General features: G+C 37.3%; 1 protein-coding gene across 1 annotated transcript in view; it reads right to left on the minus strand.

The window, feature by feature from the left end:
* Positions 1-17,318, minus strand: part of cdh22 (cadherin 22) — a 230,293-nt gene that overhangs the window by 76,353 nt on the left and 136,622 nt on the right. Inside the window, exon 3 of the mRNA XM_028447030.1 lies at positions 3,620-3,914. Within this exon, the coding sequence (XP_028302831.1) occupies positions 3,620-3,914 (295 nt within the window). The remainder of the gene's footprint in view (positions 1-3,619; positions 3,915-17,318) is intronic.

The raw sequence follows: 17,318 nt of genomic DNA on the forward strand, positions 1-17,318 counted from the left end.
ACCTATAGCGTTTAGCTTTTTAGGGGCTTACTTCACCACACAATTATACGTTTTTCTTTTTGACAAAACAGCCAACTTTCACTGCAGAAATCAAAAGTTTACAGCAACCAATGACCAGACAAGCTATTCATTTAGCACTTAAATTACGTTTGATTTAAACATTGATTTCTATCACAAACTAATAGCAGCAATGCCTTCCTAGAACAGTAACCAAAGGTGTAGTCTTTGGTTCACTGCTTTGAGTCGAGCTTTCTGGCAATAACAGTCAAATTGTGTTGAGTAATTGCTTTTGATCTAAGACATGCCTCAATATTATTGGACCTTTCTTCTCTGTTATAAAAACTCAGACATAAATGTCAAGAAAGTCCTTGCTTCGAATAAGTCATTTATTCACGACAAAAGAAAGGTAAACTTGAAGCAGATTATATATATCACCAACACTAAATTCAATATGTAAAGCTGTAGATTTATCAGGCGGATAGTGTATTATATATTAAATGTGAAACAAAGTACAACTGGGTCAGACTTCCAAAAGCAAACATTTTTTGTGTGTGAATATACACAAATATGATATAATAACTATAAGCTACATAGCCACTAGTTTTAGTTGCATTTTAGTATTCATATTACATTCACTGTTGTTTTAAATAATAATAAAAAAAAACAATTATTGAAAAAATTCTATGCAACCCCCTTTTAACTCCAGACGACTCCACATGGGGTCACGACCCCAAGGTTGAAAACCCTGAATTAGTGGCTCCTGAATAGATTTATTTCTATCATTTTTATCATTTACAGTCATGTCAGGCCTGGGCTGGCACTAAGACTTACATTTTATTTGTTAATTTTACACTCTCACTCTCTCTCAAGTACCCCCTGTAGTGCCACTGCATAGCCCTAGGGGTACACGTACCCCCAATTGAGAAACGCTGCATTAAGATAGCAAACTGGATGCTTCAGCAAAAAAAAAAAAAAAAAAAAAAGTAAGCAGAAATGAAGGCTGTAAGGCATGACAATGACACGTAGTGGGAAAGATGACAGCAGTGATAAGTAAAGATGAATCCCCCTCAGGCAGCAGACTGGCTCATTACATCCATACTTTTGTGGCCTTACCACACTTAAGTGATTAGCCTGTATTGTTGTCGGTAAAAAAAAACACATATAATGTTTATCTGTAACTTTTGATCTATGTAAAACAACAACAAACTAAAATATGTCTTTAACCCACCAAGAAAAAAAAATCTATGAAAAAAAAACATTTATATTTATTTCTTATATACTGTCAAAAAGTGAAATTATAATTTTTTTTTAAAAAAATGGTTGTAATAACACATACAAAGGGTTCATTTACAAATATTTTATATATTGTTGATCTTTGCCATATTTATTTATATCAATATAGAAAGGAACTTATTTCTGCATATTTATGTTGTACTGACACTGACACCAAAGATCAATAGTGGTTTCGATGCGTGCGGAGGAGACGCAGTAGTGTTGTGATGACGCCACAGACGGTGTGCTGAAGGGGCTTGTCAGAACGGGTAGGAGCTTCTTAAAGAGACAGAGGCCTATTTCAAGGCGTTGATTCAGGCATGATGCGAGAGAAAATTTATTCAAGGCAGTTATTTTAATTTACTGCATTTACAGACCAACATAAGTTTGCATCATCATTGTAGTGTGCTATAGAACGGTATTATGTGATCGAATAAAGCACAATACCCCCCCTTTAATGCAACAGTTACTGCAGTAGAAGTTTATGAAATGAGGATTGACGCGTGAGGGACCACTTCGGCACCTTCATGGTTTTTCCAGCAACTTCAGATACCATCGCTGTGACCTGATCGATCCCGTGTCAAAACAATGCTGCTTGCATCCGCTGATGTTCAACAAGACAGCGTTGGATGGAAAAGAACCAGGGAAAGGGTTGAGGGAATGCTTGACTAAGCCATAGATTCCCTCATTAGTATTAGTGTTCGACAATGATGTTTAAAACATGAACCGTGCACTCGTTCAGTGTGTAATTTAACTGAGGCGCGACAGAGTTAAACAAGGGGCAGCAGCTGAGGTGGAGAGGTCAGAATCATTAAGACTGCATTAACTAACAGTGACAAAGCACAGCTTCTATCACTCTATCTCTCTCTTTCCTGAAGAGATAATGGCTTCCTGTGGTTTGGCATTTTCTAAATGTCTGCATTATTAGATTTTTTTTTTTTTTTCTTCCCCATCTCCTGTTTGCTTCTTTTTCGCTTGCTTTTTGCTCATTCTTTGCCTCTTTCTCTTACACACAAACCGTTCACTTTTAGAAAGCACTGTAGGCACAATTGCCCATGGTTTGAATCATGCTGAGGAAGCAGTAATTCATTCCAATCAGACTGGAACAAGGGGAGACCGTTCCTATTTGCAGCACTTCTGGAGTGACTCTGACAAGCAGCACCCCACACCTCTGCTGAATATGCAAGAACACACACACACACGAATGCACGGACACACACTATTCTGGCTTTGTGATACTTGTGAAGCAAACAGAGCGTTTATTAAACATCAGCTGTTCCTTTAACATTAATACCATCCTAATAAAGACTCTGACACAATCATTAATCCATCTTTTACATTCCTCATGAATATTTAAGGAGACATTGGGCGTTTGCTATTTTTCAGTTGCACATAGTGATAGAAATGGTTTAAATGTAATTATCTGTTACAATTACGTTTTCATTTACCCATGTTCAATTACGATTTACAGTAACCAGCAGTTTATCCTCAGAAAGTCAATTACAATTACGTTCGCAATTACTAAATTTCAATTACAATTAATCACAATTACCGAGCCTGAAATAAACAACCTAAAAAAAGTTAACCTTCCTCTTGTGTTAGCATCTCTCATGCGACCATGGCTCAGGTGGTAGTGGGTCGTCTTCTGATCGAGAGGTTGGGGGTTCGATCCCAGTACCTGACTATGTGTCGAAGTGTCCTTGGGCAAGACACTGAACCCTAAGTTGCTCCCACTGGTGTGTGAATGTGAGAGTGATTGGGTGAATGAGCTGATATGTAAAGCGTTTTGGGACTGCTTCAGTGTGGTTATCAAGCGCTATATAAATCAAGTCCATTTACCATTTACCATTGATGATAACAGGTCCTAAATCAGCTGTAAAATACACTAAAACAATATCTATCATCTATTGTTTTTTATCTATTAGTTACCTTGTGAAGCTTCCTAATCAAGGAAAATATAGGTTTTAATATTTTTGGTGTGGGCGTCTGAGCCTTTTTTGTGTCAGTATACTCCTTATTTCCTTTTTTTTTTTTTTATAAATGGTAAAATATGGAAAAGCTTCACATATGTGTAGAACTGTACATAGAACTGTAACATGGTTCCCCACTTTAGCGTTAAATTACAATTGACAATCTTTATAGAATTGTCATGGCAATTACAATTACAAATGTAAATTACCTAAACTCAATTGCAATTTCATTACGATTATGACAGCAACAGACTTTTAAAATTACATTTACGCCATAATTATGATTAATTACCAACTACGCATTTACAATTATAACTGACCCCAACCCTGGCCTCAATTCTAAATCTCCATTCAACAAGGCATTCAAATCGTCTTACCTATAGGAGACAGCTCCGCCACGCTGCCAATATACGGTCCTTCCAGGAACTTAGGCTCGCTATCATTGATGTCCTGGACTTTGATGACAAACTCTGACTCTGGTTCCAGAGGGTCATTGGACTGACGATCCCTGGCCTGAGCCCGTAGAGTGTAAAAAGCCTTCTCTTCCCGATCCAGTCTTTCAGTTGCATGTATGTCCCCTGTTAGTTCATCAATGATGAAGATGGTCCCTGCTCCCTCTCCTGAGATGGTGTACTTGATGTTTCCCTCTCCTTCATCAGAGTCTGTGTGGATCTAAAACAAAAAGAGTTGAGAACGGAGAATTAACAGTGAAAAATGTCTCCCAACTATTACCAAAAGTTGTTCTCTAACAGCAGACTAAAGCCTTTGAAGAAAAAAAATAACTACATTTCAAGTTATGATTTATAAACCATTTGTGTAAACTGTGTACCTCACGACCTATGATAAAGTCAAAAATGTATGGGAACAAGGTTGTTTCAGAATTGTAAAAGACCGGACAATAAAAGAGCAAAAGATGAAAGAAGCTAGCTTGAACTAGCCCCAACAAATGTGACACGTCTTCATGAGAAAACCATAAAGACGTGGGCCAGGGGTTCTCAACTCATCTCACCCTGGGACCCACATTTTCCCTCGGTCATCAACATACCTGTCAAGTTTCGGATTTGAAAATAAGGGAAATTTTCTGGCGCCCACTATGAGCCGTCCCACCCACCCAACCTAGCTCCAGTATCCCTTATATTTTCAGATAGGTGTACAAGAAATCTCAAATAGCCACTTGTCAACCGCTTACTAAATACAATTATGTGATTAGAATCTGGTAGGTCGACCTTGACTAACATTGAAATGCTGTGAACATTCAACATCTCAATATATTTTCTCAAAATGGTGATATACGATATAAATCTTGATAATTTTATCAAATAAAGTCTGACCGGAAAGACAATTCTGGGTTAAATTTGCTGATGCAAAATGCCACACAGGGACATTTATTAACAAACAGCTGCACAATATGTGCACTCATTAATCATCTAACTGAGCTTTACATGTTGTTCTGAGAAGTAAAAGCAGTGATTCCTAAAACTAGTATTTTGATACATAATAAGCTATAATATATATATGAAATAATATAGTTTTCTATATCGCCAAAATAGAAAACTCGATACCTCTTCAATCTCGATATATCGCTCAGCCCTAATTTCTAAATTATAAAACATAAATGTGTATATGAAGCACGTGTTTATTTAATATACTTACAGTTCATATACAAGTCAACACATTGCATATTTATTATAAATTTCACGTTGCTTGTCTTTAAGTTAGACATTTACATTTTATTTTCATTATATATTTTATTATAATTTCTCATGCTCACTCATGTGGTTCTCTGGTATTCACTAATGACTTATCAGACACATTCGTTGTTGCAGACTTTACATTCTTTAACACTTTTTTAAATAAGTGTATATTTGTGGCGCTTGTGATTGGCTGATTTTTCATGCTGACTTACGTTGTTCCTCCCGCTGTGGTAGACGTTAAAATCTCAGTTATTAATCTAACAGAACGTGTAGCTGTGTCACATCCTGCTGCTCTTTAAGAAAGTAAACTCTGTCACATTTCACAACGTATTTACACCAGTTCTTTGTTTTTTTCGCCGGAACGTCTTCATTCATCATCTCTCTTCTGAGTTGTTTCCGGGTTTGTTGCTCCTGTCAGCACTAATCTCGCGAGGACTGCCACTCAGACCATTTCAGGTGGCAGTTCTCGCGAGGCTAATGATGGTGTTCAGTTTAGTAAGGCATCTTTAAATTATTACTACAGTAAAATATAGGATATTTACGGGAAAATACTAATACGGGAAAATGGCGGGAAAGAGGGGCTGCACATTTGCAGTACTTTGCATTAATCCCACCACCCAGCAATGGTAGTCAATAGGTGTTTGGACCCTTTTTATGTGATTTATTATCAATTAAAGGTAGGGTCGGCGATTTTCAAAAGCTAGCATGATTTTGAATGTAGCCTAGCTGATGGCTCCGCCTTTATCCCCTCCCCCCTCCCTCTGTGCTCCGTCTCACTCACATGCATTTGCACAGCTGCTGCAGAAGAGGAGCTCAGCTCATCGCTTGCATAGTGTAGAAACTTTGTTATCTCATGTCTCATTCAGCAGTAAGTAAACACTAAACTTTATCATTATATATGTTAAAAAAACGTGACCAAAAACTTTAACTCTGTCAGCGGTGACGCGTTTTCAAACCAATAACAAAAGCGAAAAATAAGCAGGTATGTTGATCACCAGTTGGAATTCCCCGGCCCAAAATTCAGAAGCAACTTTGCAGTAACCTTGCTCTAAAACTAGCCGTTTTCAAAGACAAAGCTTACCGTTTTAAAACCTTAGATAAGGTGTTTTGAAGCATGGATTGCTTTCTTTACAACATCAACAAGTGTATTTTGCAAAAAACAAAGATCACTATTTTCTCAGAAAATGAAGGTTTTTGTCCTTTTTCTCCTTTTCTCTCATGCTGACCTTTCCTTTCACGCCCAATACTAAATTTTAATGTCATTAGAAGGTTTTCCAAGTTGAAATAGACATCACTGGGCCCTCCTTTCCGACCTTCCCTTTGGGTCTTGGGGGCGCACACACCACCTGATCTTTCTTTCGATCTTAAATCATCTTTTACCATTGCCTTTGCAGACTACACAGGACCGACTAAAGGGAGAGTGGAAATCACCCTGGTCTCCCTGGTTAATATTTTATAATGGCTTAATTAAATAGAGGCCTCTATCAGCCTAGCAGGGATTTTCATTAAGTATTTGTCGTAAAATTGTGGAATATTGCAGGCCTGTGCCTCTATATTGCTTCCCCCTCCCTTTTCCTAGTCCCCTTTTATTCGTTTCGCCTTTTCTCAGTATTATCAATCATCCTGAAGAGAAATACATGAAAACTCTGGGAAAAAAAACCCACTCTCAGATACTTTGGTGTATCAATATTTCAGCTATAATAAAAAAAAAGTTTTTTATTGGTTTTGACTACGAGAATTATCCAATAAAACTAAGCTCACTCTCCTACCACAGGCTACACCCTCCATGCTACACTTTCATGCTGTGTTCCTAAATTAACTTCTGCACACAAGTGCGTATGGGAAAGTTGTCATCATGTGTTAATTTAATTGCACCAATAATGCAGACATCCACTTACTCTCTCACTTTCTCGCTCACACACACACACACACACAAACGCAGAGATACATATGGCATTATCGCATGCACACCAGAACAAAGGACAATTTGCAAACAAGAAGGTTGTCTATTTATCACCTCTTTGTTGTTTCCAACCGACCTCCACACATCACGCTCGTATTTCTGAGCACCTAAACATATAAGCTCTACAGCACAATTGTATGTGTTTCCATTTTTTCACCATGAGTGAGACAATTAGATAAGCAAACACGAACCCGCTACGATAAATACATTCATGCACTGTTGCTATGACAGTCATGGCATGACTGTCTTCATCTTTCTGCTGCGGTGATGTGGTTTTTCAAGCCTCTGGGTGGCTGTACCCAACCCTTCCATCAGTCTTTCATCAGTGTGGTGATTGATGTTGACAGTTCGAAAAACACACACACACACACACACACACACACACACACACACACACACACACACACACACACACACACACATACACAAACTGCAAATTAAAGGTCAGAGCAGGGACGTCTTATATTTAGTTAAAACTCCTTTCAATGTAAACTTTCAAACAAATTACAACATGGGTAAAATCTGCTCATTGGTATCAGAAGCTGAGTTTCCATTGCTGATTTTCACAAAAATAAAAGTGATATTTCTAAATGTATATTTGCGCTTTGAATGTGTTTCCATTGAGGGGGCCTTGTAACTTCTGTGAAATCTCGTCCGGATAGACATCGCTGCAAGAAGATGGATGGAATACATCAATTTTATATAGCACATTTTTGGACGCTTTACAGAATCAAAGGATTATTCTTTCACTCCTCACTTAGTGGTGGTAAGCTACTATTGTAGCCACAGCTGCCCTGGGGCAGACTGACGGAAGTGTGGCTGCCATAGTGCGCCATCGGCCCCTACGACCACCACCAACACTCACTCACATACTACATTCATACTAGGCAATGTGGGTGAAGTGCCTTGCCAAGGACACAATGATAGATACCACTGGAGCGTCTGTCCCCCACTGTGGCCTCTGGAATTCTCAGTGGTCTCACATCCAACTACTAACCAGGCTCAGACCTGCTTAGCTTCCTAGATCTAACGAGATTGGGCAATGACAGGTTGGTATGGCCATATACAGTATAACATTTTGTATTGCTTTGTTGTTTCACGTCTAATGCGGCAATGGTATAATACTAAGAAATGTCCCAGTCTCCCTTTTCTGTTTACATGTACTGCGCCATATTTTCTTGGATAGAAGTCGTCATGTGACCAGGTACCTCACGACATGACCATGTATGTCACATTCTTTGATGTATATTTGCAGAAAAAGCTTTGGCGACACATTTCAATATTGAAACGTCTTGAATTCCTTCTCATGAAAGCGTAGAAAATGTTTCGCAATATTTGAGTGTTTTTTTCAAAATTCAGGTTTTTTCAATACCAGTTTTTATTGCACTATTTCGATTTTGGACATTTCCAAGGGTAATGGAAATACAGCTAGAGTTGCCACCCACATTTTTCAAAAAGTTCAACTGAGTTTCTGAAGTTTTTGAAGTAAAAATATGTGACAGTGATTGTCTGTCCATACTGTATATACAGTGTATAACCCTGTGATGGGTGTGCCTTTTAAAGAAATATGGCAATACTGGGTGTGAATGTGAAACACGGTGATTCTCAGTGAGGCGCTATTCATTTTAATTCAGTTATATTCAACTGAATGTATTGCACTGTGTGTGTGTGTGTGTGTGTGTGTGTGTGTGTGTGTGTGCATGTGTGTGTGCGTGTGTGTGTGTGTGTGTGTATGTGTGTGTGTGTGTGTAGCCACACACAGCTCCACCAATAACATTGAAGGGGAAATGGATAGATGGACAAATAAAACAACAAAAAAAACCCAAACCCAAACTTTAATGCAAAGCTCAAAATGATTAAGGGGTTATTGATAGACAGGAAACCCCAAAAAATAGCAGATTAACTTTTGAAATCATTTGAAAATTCAAAACTTTTAAATGTGAGAAGAAAAACTAGGGGGGCGGGAGTTTGGGGGCGACACACTTCAGAACCAAGAATAAGCGAAATACGCCTTTAATCTCTGTCCCTGGAGAGCTTTGCATTTTAACACTGAACAGCACTTTGGGACAATATGATTTCAGTTACACATGCAAAGATTTAAGCCATGACTCGTTTTGACGGTGAGGAAAACATAACCTAAGAAAGCACTTCAGCAGCAGAATTTCTCTTTTCCTGTTAGAACGGACATAACACGAGTGTGAGTCTTCAATAACCAAAGCGAGCGCACAGCAGAGAACTGGACTATGCAGCAGAAAATGTGGGGTTGGCTTTTTCAAAATCCTTTTGACAGTCGTAGCACTTTCCCCCACAGTGAAAATGGGTCATAATTGGACAATGTTTTTTTTTATTTGAGCTGACCAATGCCACTGAGTCAAACCTTTTAAGAAAACCATGAAAAATAACTCTCAAAACAGTCGTGTGGAACTTTAATCTCAGAGATTTTCACTGTGATGAAATATATATATATATATATATATATATATATATATATATATATATATATATTTTTTTTTTTTTTATTTGTACAAAAAAGTTAGTTTCCTAGAAAATATACCACACTTAAATAAATGACATGCATTTTTAAGGGGTGGATGTTCCTTTAACCTCATTTTGGCTTATTTTCAGCAATCCCCATAATGCTATCCTGCTTATTTAAAATGTAGGTCTCAGTGTAAAAAAAACATGACATTAAGGGCTGGTACATTTTTGGTAATCACATTATGTAATATAACTTATTATAGAAAAAACACGGAAAGGTATAGCTTTAAAGCGATAAATAATCCCTCACATGAATGCAGTTTAGAGTAGCAATTCTCAACTGGTGGGTCACAAACCAAAAGCGGGTTGCAGACCTGTACTGGGTGCATCATGGACAGCTGGTCAAAAATAAATAAATAAATACTTAATGTCTCTTATATTGAAGTTGTCTTATTTTGAAAGAAACTTTTCTTTTGACAGGCATGCTGTCAAAAGAAGAATGCATGTTGCACAGGAAAATATACAGATTTATGTTTTAAAAAGATTATATATGTGTGTTTTCAACATCTATGTTTCAAATAAAATATAGTTGGTTGAATTCTAAAAAAAAAAAGTGGGTCGCGATTTAATGACTGTGGCAAAATGTGGTTGAGAACCCCTGGTTTAGATGATTCATCTAAAAGTGGATAATAAAACTTTGTTACTAATTTGTGTCAGAAATGTCTTCCAGTCATTTACATCAACTTTTAGCCATCAAATTAACATCCTTGTCTTTGAACCAAATTTTGGAGATTTCAGCCAAACTGCATTTGCATATCATGTTGTCTTCAAGCAAGGGCTCCTCTTTGATTGTAAAGGAAGGGGGGAATGGCTGTCTGGGGCTGCTTCTTGTTGCAGCACTTTCATGAGCTTTAAAGTAATGAAATAAAACATGTACAGTTGCTAGCAATATGCACCTATTCAAGTTGGTTGTTACACATCAATAAGCAAGAAAGAACAAAGAAATAAGGGGTGATCTTTGTACTTCCAGTCTCATAAAATATCAAAGCAGAATTAGCATTTCACTTTATCACTTGGTCACATGTCATCCAGTCTCTTGGAGACTGTAGAGGGCGTTATATATCGTGGTGCCCTGCGGGCTTGTGCTGGCCCTGATGCGGGCGCGGGCTTCTCTCCTGCCCGGCCGCTCCCTGGCATGCAGCGGGGGTCGCCCCCTGGACTGCTGGGGAGTGTGGCTGGTGCCTGGCCATGCCTGGGGGGTGTTCAGTTATTTAATTGCAAAAGAAAAACATGCATTGCTGTCTAAAAAAGATTGCACTTCTTGTAGTGTTGACCTTTGACAACATGTGCAGACAAGAGGAAAAAAAAAAGAAAGAAAACACCAGCTGACGCCACTATCAGCCATTTTACTAAAGATCCACACATGCCTTCCAGCTGATCAAGGATGAAACCTGAAAACAGCAAAGTCTACACTACCACCAAAACAATAGCTGCCTTTAAACTCGCAAATTTGAAGTTACGTGGCTGGATCACTTCCTTGAGTTATAATCACTATGCCACAGTTTATGCCACATGTCGACCTCCACAAATGTGCATTTGAAGTGCTTTTTGTTGCATATGCAGCTTCTAAATAACCTCTTATTCCTACTAGTAAAGTGTACATAATAGTCCTTCAGTTTAAGAGTTAAAGGATACATAACCAATAAGGATGTCCCGATCTGATCACGTGATCGGAAATTGTGCCCGATCACGTGGTTTCAGACTCGATCGGAATTGGACATTATCTCCCGATCTAGACTCTGATATATATGTATATTTATTATCATTATAAGGATGGGCGGTATACCGGTTCATACTAAATTCCGGTATATATTTTTGTAATGATATCCATTTTCAATATGCCACCGTACCGGTATATTGATTACACAACGTTTGGACAGCTACACTGCACCGCGTCAGACCAGAGCCTTTCAATGTTGCATTGTGAAGGTAAACAGTAGCGCTCTGGTTACAGTGTAAATGGATAAGAAAGCTCTGAAGCTGCAGAACTAGTAGAACATGATGACTAGGGATGTAACAATTAATCGTAAGGCAGTTAAAAATCGATTCATAGGTATCACGGTTGATATCGATTTTCTGAAAATTGAATCGCAGTACTTTTTTTAACCAGCAAGTGTAGGCGGTGGGCAGAGTCTGCTAAGACTTTCTTTCTGGCCACCTTCTACTCTTAAATATGTTAATAAATGATTCATTACCCCTTAAGCACCAAAAGAATATCTGTAATATTACTTGAATATTTTCTATTAGCTCTGTCTGCTAGCATAGCTTCTCTTCTTCACTGCAAGATATCTGCATGCCAATGACCACTGTGTTACCAGCGCCCTCTGCTGGTCCAAACAAATATGACGTAAATCAGTGCAATCACGGTTTTTTTTTTTTTTTTTAATTCCAATTGTTAAGGCACAAAATACATTTTCAGGTGCACTTTTAAAAGAAAAAGAACTATTATGCAGTTTTGCATTGTTTATTATAGAACAAGAATTTAAATTAATAGGCTTCATTTTCATTTGTATTATTCCTTTATTTATTTCATTCAAGATTTATTTTTAGTTAAATTGCATTGTTTTGAATAGTTTATCAAGGAATTATTTTGACAATGAAAAATAAAAGGAAAATAGTACAGTATTTTTTAGTTTTTTTCCCAAAAAAAAAATTTGTCTACAGTCCCATTTTGTAAAATAAATCGTGAGAGAATCGTATTGTGAACCCAGTATCGTGAATCGAATCGTATCGGGAGTTGAGTGAATATTTACATCCCTAATAATGACACAGAGGAACTTGTGTCTGTTGTTGGTTGGCAGAACAAGTTGGATGCAGAGCGGAGGTGGAGAGTTAGACCCAAGCAGGTAAATCCCTGCAACATTTGCTCTGTTTGGAAGAGACAAAACGTTTCGTTAGCCTCTCTGGTAACTAGCCTGATGCTAGTGTGTGCGTGCACTGCGCACAGATGTTTGAGGGCATGTTTGTGTGCTCCGCACAAGTGTTTATTTGCACCTGCATGCGTGTTTGTGAGCGCACACTCGCACACACAAACACGCATGCACGCACCAGTGCTTGTGTATATTTAGTCAGCAGCTAATACTTTACAAGCTCTGCACGTGAAATGCCAACAAAATTAAGTTGTCATACTTTTCATCAAGAAAAACATACATTTCAATCTGTGAAACTAAATGAGGAGAGTAAACATTAAGAGTGCAGTTCCTAAAAGCACATTACTAGCCTTATTTTACAGCACTGTGGCACTTTTATTTTCTTATTTGTTAACATGCCTGTTGGGTAATTTATGATGAGGCACAATTCATTTTTATAATAGACATTTTTATTTATTATTTAATCTTGCACTAATTTATTGCTTGATTGATCAAGTTATGTCACAGAAGTGATCTGTTTAGGGTTGAATGTTAAAATAAGGTGAATAAAATAAATAATGAACATTCTGGATCTGTTTTTTTGCTCTTCTTTATCTTTTTAATGTATTATAGAAGTATCGGATCGGGACTCGGTATCGGCAAATTCTCAAAATCAAAGGACTCGGAGGCAAAAAAAAACCTGATCGGGACATCCCTAATAACCGATGTAATACAAATCTGAATGAATACATGAATCTTTAGTGGCAATAAAGTCAATAATGATTTTCCAGGATTAAAAATAAAATAAAATCCCATCTTTCACAATCATAAGGTTTATAGTAAGTGATTCTCATGACGCAGTGTTTAGTTTTAAGAAAAGGCTGAAAAGTGTTCAACAATGTTTCAAGTGGGACTTTGTAGGGTGATTTACTAGTACGGTTGCTAGTGCACTCAGAATAAACCTTGGGTCCAGACAAAGCGCCGAGCTGTCAACATTGGCAACATCTACTGAATGCGGTGACGTGATGTGACTGAGAAGCATAACGTGATGAAAAGTTTTCTTCATATTTGGCAGCAGACTTTTTGCTAGACTGAAATTTATGGAAGTTAAAAGGCAAAACACTATAGAATAGAATAGTAAGGAAAACGCCTCCGTAGAGGTGACAACAAAATGAGGGTTGGAAAATGATGGTGTCTCCGGTTTATAGAGAGTTTGAAAGTGCGAGCAAATTGGCTTTCTCATATGTAAGTCTGTGTAATTAGGGGTAGACCTGCCACCTTTCACCGCAACTTGTTAAGCTCCCTGATCTTAACAGCTTCAAAGTGGTAACGAGGCGACTGTATCCGAGAAGGCCGGGGTGAGAACAGCACAGAGGTGGGAATTGGTACAAACCATGAGAAACAGAAGCAGTTACAAAGATGCGAGGGAATAATAATCTGTGACAAAGTGGCAGTGTAAGAAAAAGAAAGTAAAAGAACGGACATAGAATTACAGTGATGGATCTGAATAGTAATATATTGGAGAAACAATGGCAAGAAGTAATAAAATACAATGTTGATTGTCAACTCATTTATGTAAGTATCATTAGCATTCAGCTTTATTTTCCCAATTAAATTTTGATTAAAAAAAAAAAAAAAAAAAACTACTATTTAATTTACAAATTTTATTTCCTTTGATCGTCTGTCTTTGATGTTGGTGTAATTGCTCAACAATTTAGCTGGGATTGTTATGAAAAAGGGAACAGGTGGGCTAACAGACCTTCTTTTCCTTTTTTTAATGTTCATGCCCAGGCAAATTTCCAGTACCATTCCACACAAAAAATTGTAGAACATAAATTGCAATGGGAATCTGGTCATCTAATTTGAAGAAAGAACAGAACCTGCAAAAATACTATCTCATTTAGCAGCATCAATACATTTTAGTTTTCAATTTTTCAAACCCTGGAGCTTTCACCAATGCCTTTATCTTTCAATAGAAATACGAAATAGTGTATTCAACCTCTACAAATGTCAAAGCATTGAACAAAAATCATTTTTAACAAAAGCACTCAGAGAGCGCAAACCTCTGCCAAATATCAAATATCAAGCAAAAGACCAGAAATTTGGAAAACAAGGCATTTTTCGTGTTTTCATTTTGGTTTTGGAAATAAATTATCAGAATTTAAATGGTTGTCTTGGTTTTTTTTTTGTTGCATAATATGAAACAAATGAACAAATAATACACGGAATAAAGTCAGTGGGATAAATTAAGAACTAACTCGACATACTGATTACAAACCAATAATAAGATAAGATTTTTTTTTTCATTTTGCCAATGATGAAAAATAGGGATTTTTTTATTTTATTTTTGAAACTGATCCAAAATCAGTATATTGATCTGCTTCCTCTACATATGTAATGGAATCTTCCATGGCGTAAAGTTTATCTTTGGTTAGAAATGTGTCAAAATCTGTTAAATACTTTGACGTAAGCTTTCAAACAGACAATCAAACAAACAAATGAATAAACGCTGCTGAAAAACATTACCTCTTTGGCAGGGGTATTCAATATCTTGCATTTGAAGACTATGGATAATTAATTTTGGTCAACATCAACATGTATTATTAATTTCATATGTCAGGAGTTTAAAGTAAATTTCCCTAAGAAAGGTTGCCAGACTAAATTAAACCATAACATATTATGTAATAATTTGTATTAATTGGATTAAAAGGTAAGATATTCAGGGATTAGTAAAGTCAGTTTCAACTGTTTATCCTGATCTGTATGGACGGAGGAAATCCCTGGCACACAGAGGTTTTAAGATTACAGCATTAGAACAGATTAAAAGGATAATACTCTGACATTGACCACACAATACAATGCATGTGCTCAAGTTTGTAATATACACAAAATAACAATAACACACATACTGTATACTATCACAATCAGGGGTGGACTGGCCATCTGGCGTCACGGAATGAGTTTACCTGTCTTACAATCTCAGTACGTGACCGCTACTGTACGTACTGAGATGTACCATGCTGGAATTGTCATGCGCAATGTCATACAGAGATTGTTGTACTGATTTTAAAAAATGCTTAAAACATCACATCAGTCGACCATCAATAAAAAAAAATCGATCAATGATAAAATAAATATGATTGTCATGATCCGATTTGAATACAACAGCTTACTATTGTAAAGTTACATTAGGTTTAACTGTTATTTATTGCAATGTATAATCATGTTTTTTTGGAAAATAAATGATTCCTTTTCCTATTGAGTTATTTTGGAAAATAAACTATACTTCGTATTGAGATTGCTGCATGAGACTATTGCTGACTGAGATTGTGACTCACTCAGTATGGCGGAAGTAGCAAAAATCACAGTGGAACTAGCAAAACTTATGTTTCGGGTAGTGCTCATAATTGATCTCAGTGCAAGGTAAACTCAGTCTGGTGGGCCATCGACCCAAAGTGAGCCGGTCAGATCCGTTACAAAAGTGGCAAAAATGTGGCAATAAAAGAGTGTGCAGTGACTAAAATGGGCCAAAAGCATTAAAGATTGGCCGAAAATGGGCAAATAAAGAGGAACCAGGTGGTATGTAATGGAAAAGGGTGGTTAAAATAGGCAAAATGTGGCCAACAATAGTGAAAAAGGGCAAAAATGTGGAACAAAAAGAGGCAAAAAGTATGGAAAAAAATTAAACAAGTGGTATTTATTGAGCAAAAGTTAGCTTATTTGTATGAAAAGTGGCCAAAAAAAATTAAGAAAGAAAAGAACTTGCAAAAATTGACAAAAATAGTTAAAAAGGGATATAATAATAATTAAAATGAAGACATAAAGAGCTGACTTAATATTGGCTTCTACTTTGTGTCCTCTGATGATGTAGTGAGCAGATCTGGACTGAAAATGACAGGGCTGATTTTTTTTTTTGTCCCAGTCCACCCCTAATCACAAGAAACAAAAAAAATATTCTAGTTTTTTTTTCCACTTTGACTTACTCAATCCTCTAAAGCCAGGTGTAAATTTAATAGAGGGACTTTCTGAGAAAGCCTCAAAGAATATTCTAATACGTGATGACATTAGGTAGCTAAGAAATTGATTAAAATGATAGAGAAGAACAGGAGGAAACATTCAAGGAGAATAAAAAAAAAAAATTCCTGCACAAATTACCATCAACAAAAATATGATGTGACTAATATCGATAAATTCTGTCAATGGCTGGAAAATGCTAGTGTGCACTGAGGCCTTGATCATAGCAGCTCAGGAGGAAGCATTCAGTATAGATCAATAGAGGCCGACCGCAGATACAGAAGCCACTTGAACAATACATGATGACAGGGTGTAAGATTATGGCAGTCAAGACATACAAGGAGTGCAAAAAGTACCGTACTTAGCAGTCATTCATGCAGAATACAAAATGAAGATTCCTGTTATTAAAAAAAAAAAAAAAAAAGACTGAGTAACAATCTCATGATCCAGAATAACATAACAGCTTAGAAGTCTGACATTGTAGTGTTGGGAGAAAGGACATTACAATCTCAGGCAATGACTAGTGTTAATTGTTGAAGCTTTACATAGGTTATCTATGTGATTTGGAACATAATTTTCATCTGCTTCTTGGTGAAGGCGGTCACAATTTTTCTTCCTCCTATTCTCCTCCCCTATCTGCCCTCACTGCTTGTTTTGTCTGCTGTCTTGTGAAGCTAATAGGAGACTCTCTCTACGTTCATCCAAAACCCGAAACTATGGAATTGATCAGCTGGTCACTTAATGCTATTGATCAAATTTTCTCAATGAGAAGACCAGGCCGAGGTGAGCCTGCGTGTCCGGAAGGAAAGTTTGCAGCCAGATACACGATGGATTCCCTCTCTCCCTAATGCCATCTGGACTCTCGTCTTCTGAACCATAACATCTGACTGTATCAAAAGAAGAGCAAAGTTTATTTTGTCTACGCCTTCAATGGCCCTCCACCCGTCGCCCCCTCCTCTCTGCCCAGGGAAGTTGTCTGGAAGAGCGCCCAGAGGCTGCACGCCCGCGCCCCCCAGCA

The sequence above is a fragment of the Gouania willdenowi genome, chromosome 5 (assembly GCF_900634775.1).
Source record: "Gouania willdenowi chromosome 5, fGouWil2.1, whole genome shotgun sequence".
NCBI lineage: Eukaryota > Metazoa > Chordata > Actinopteri > Blenniiformes > Gobiesocidae > Gouania > Gouania willdenowi.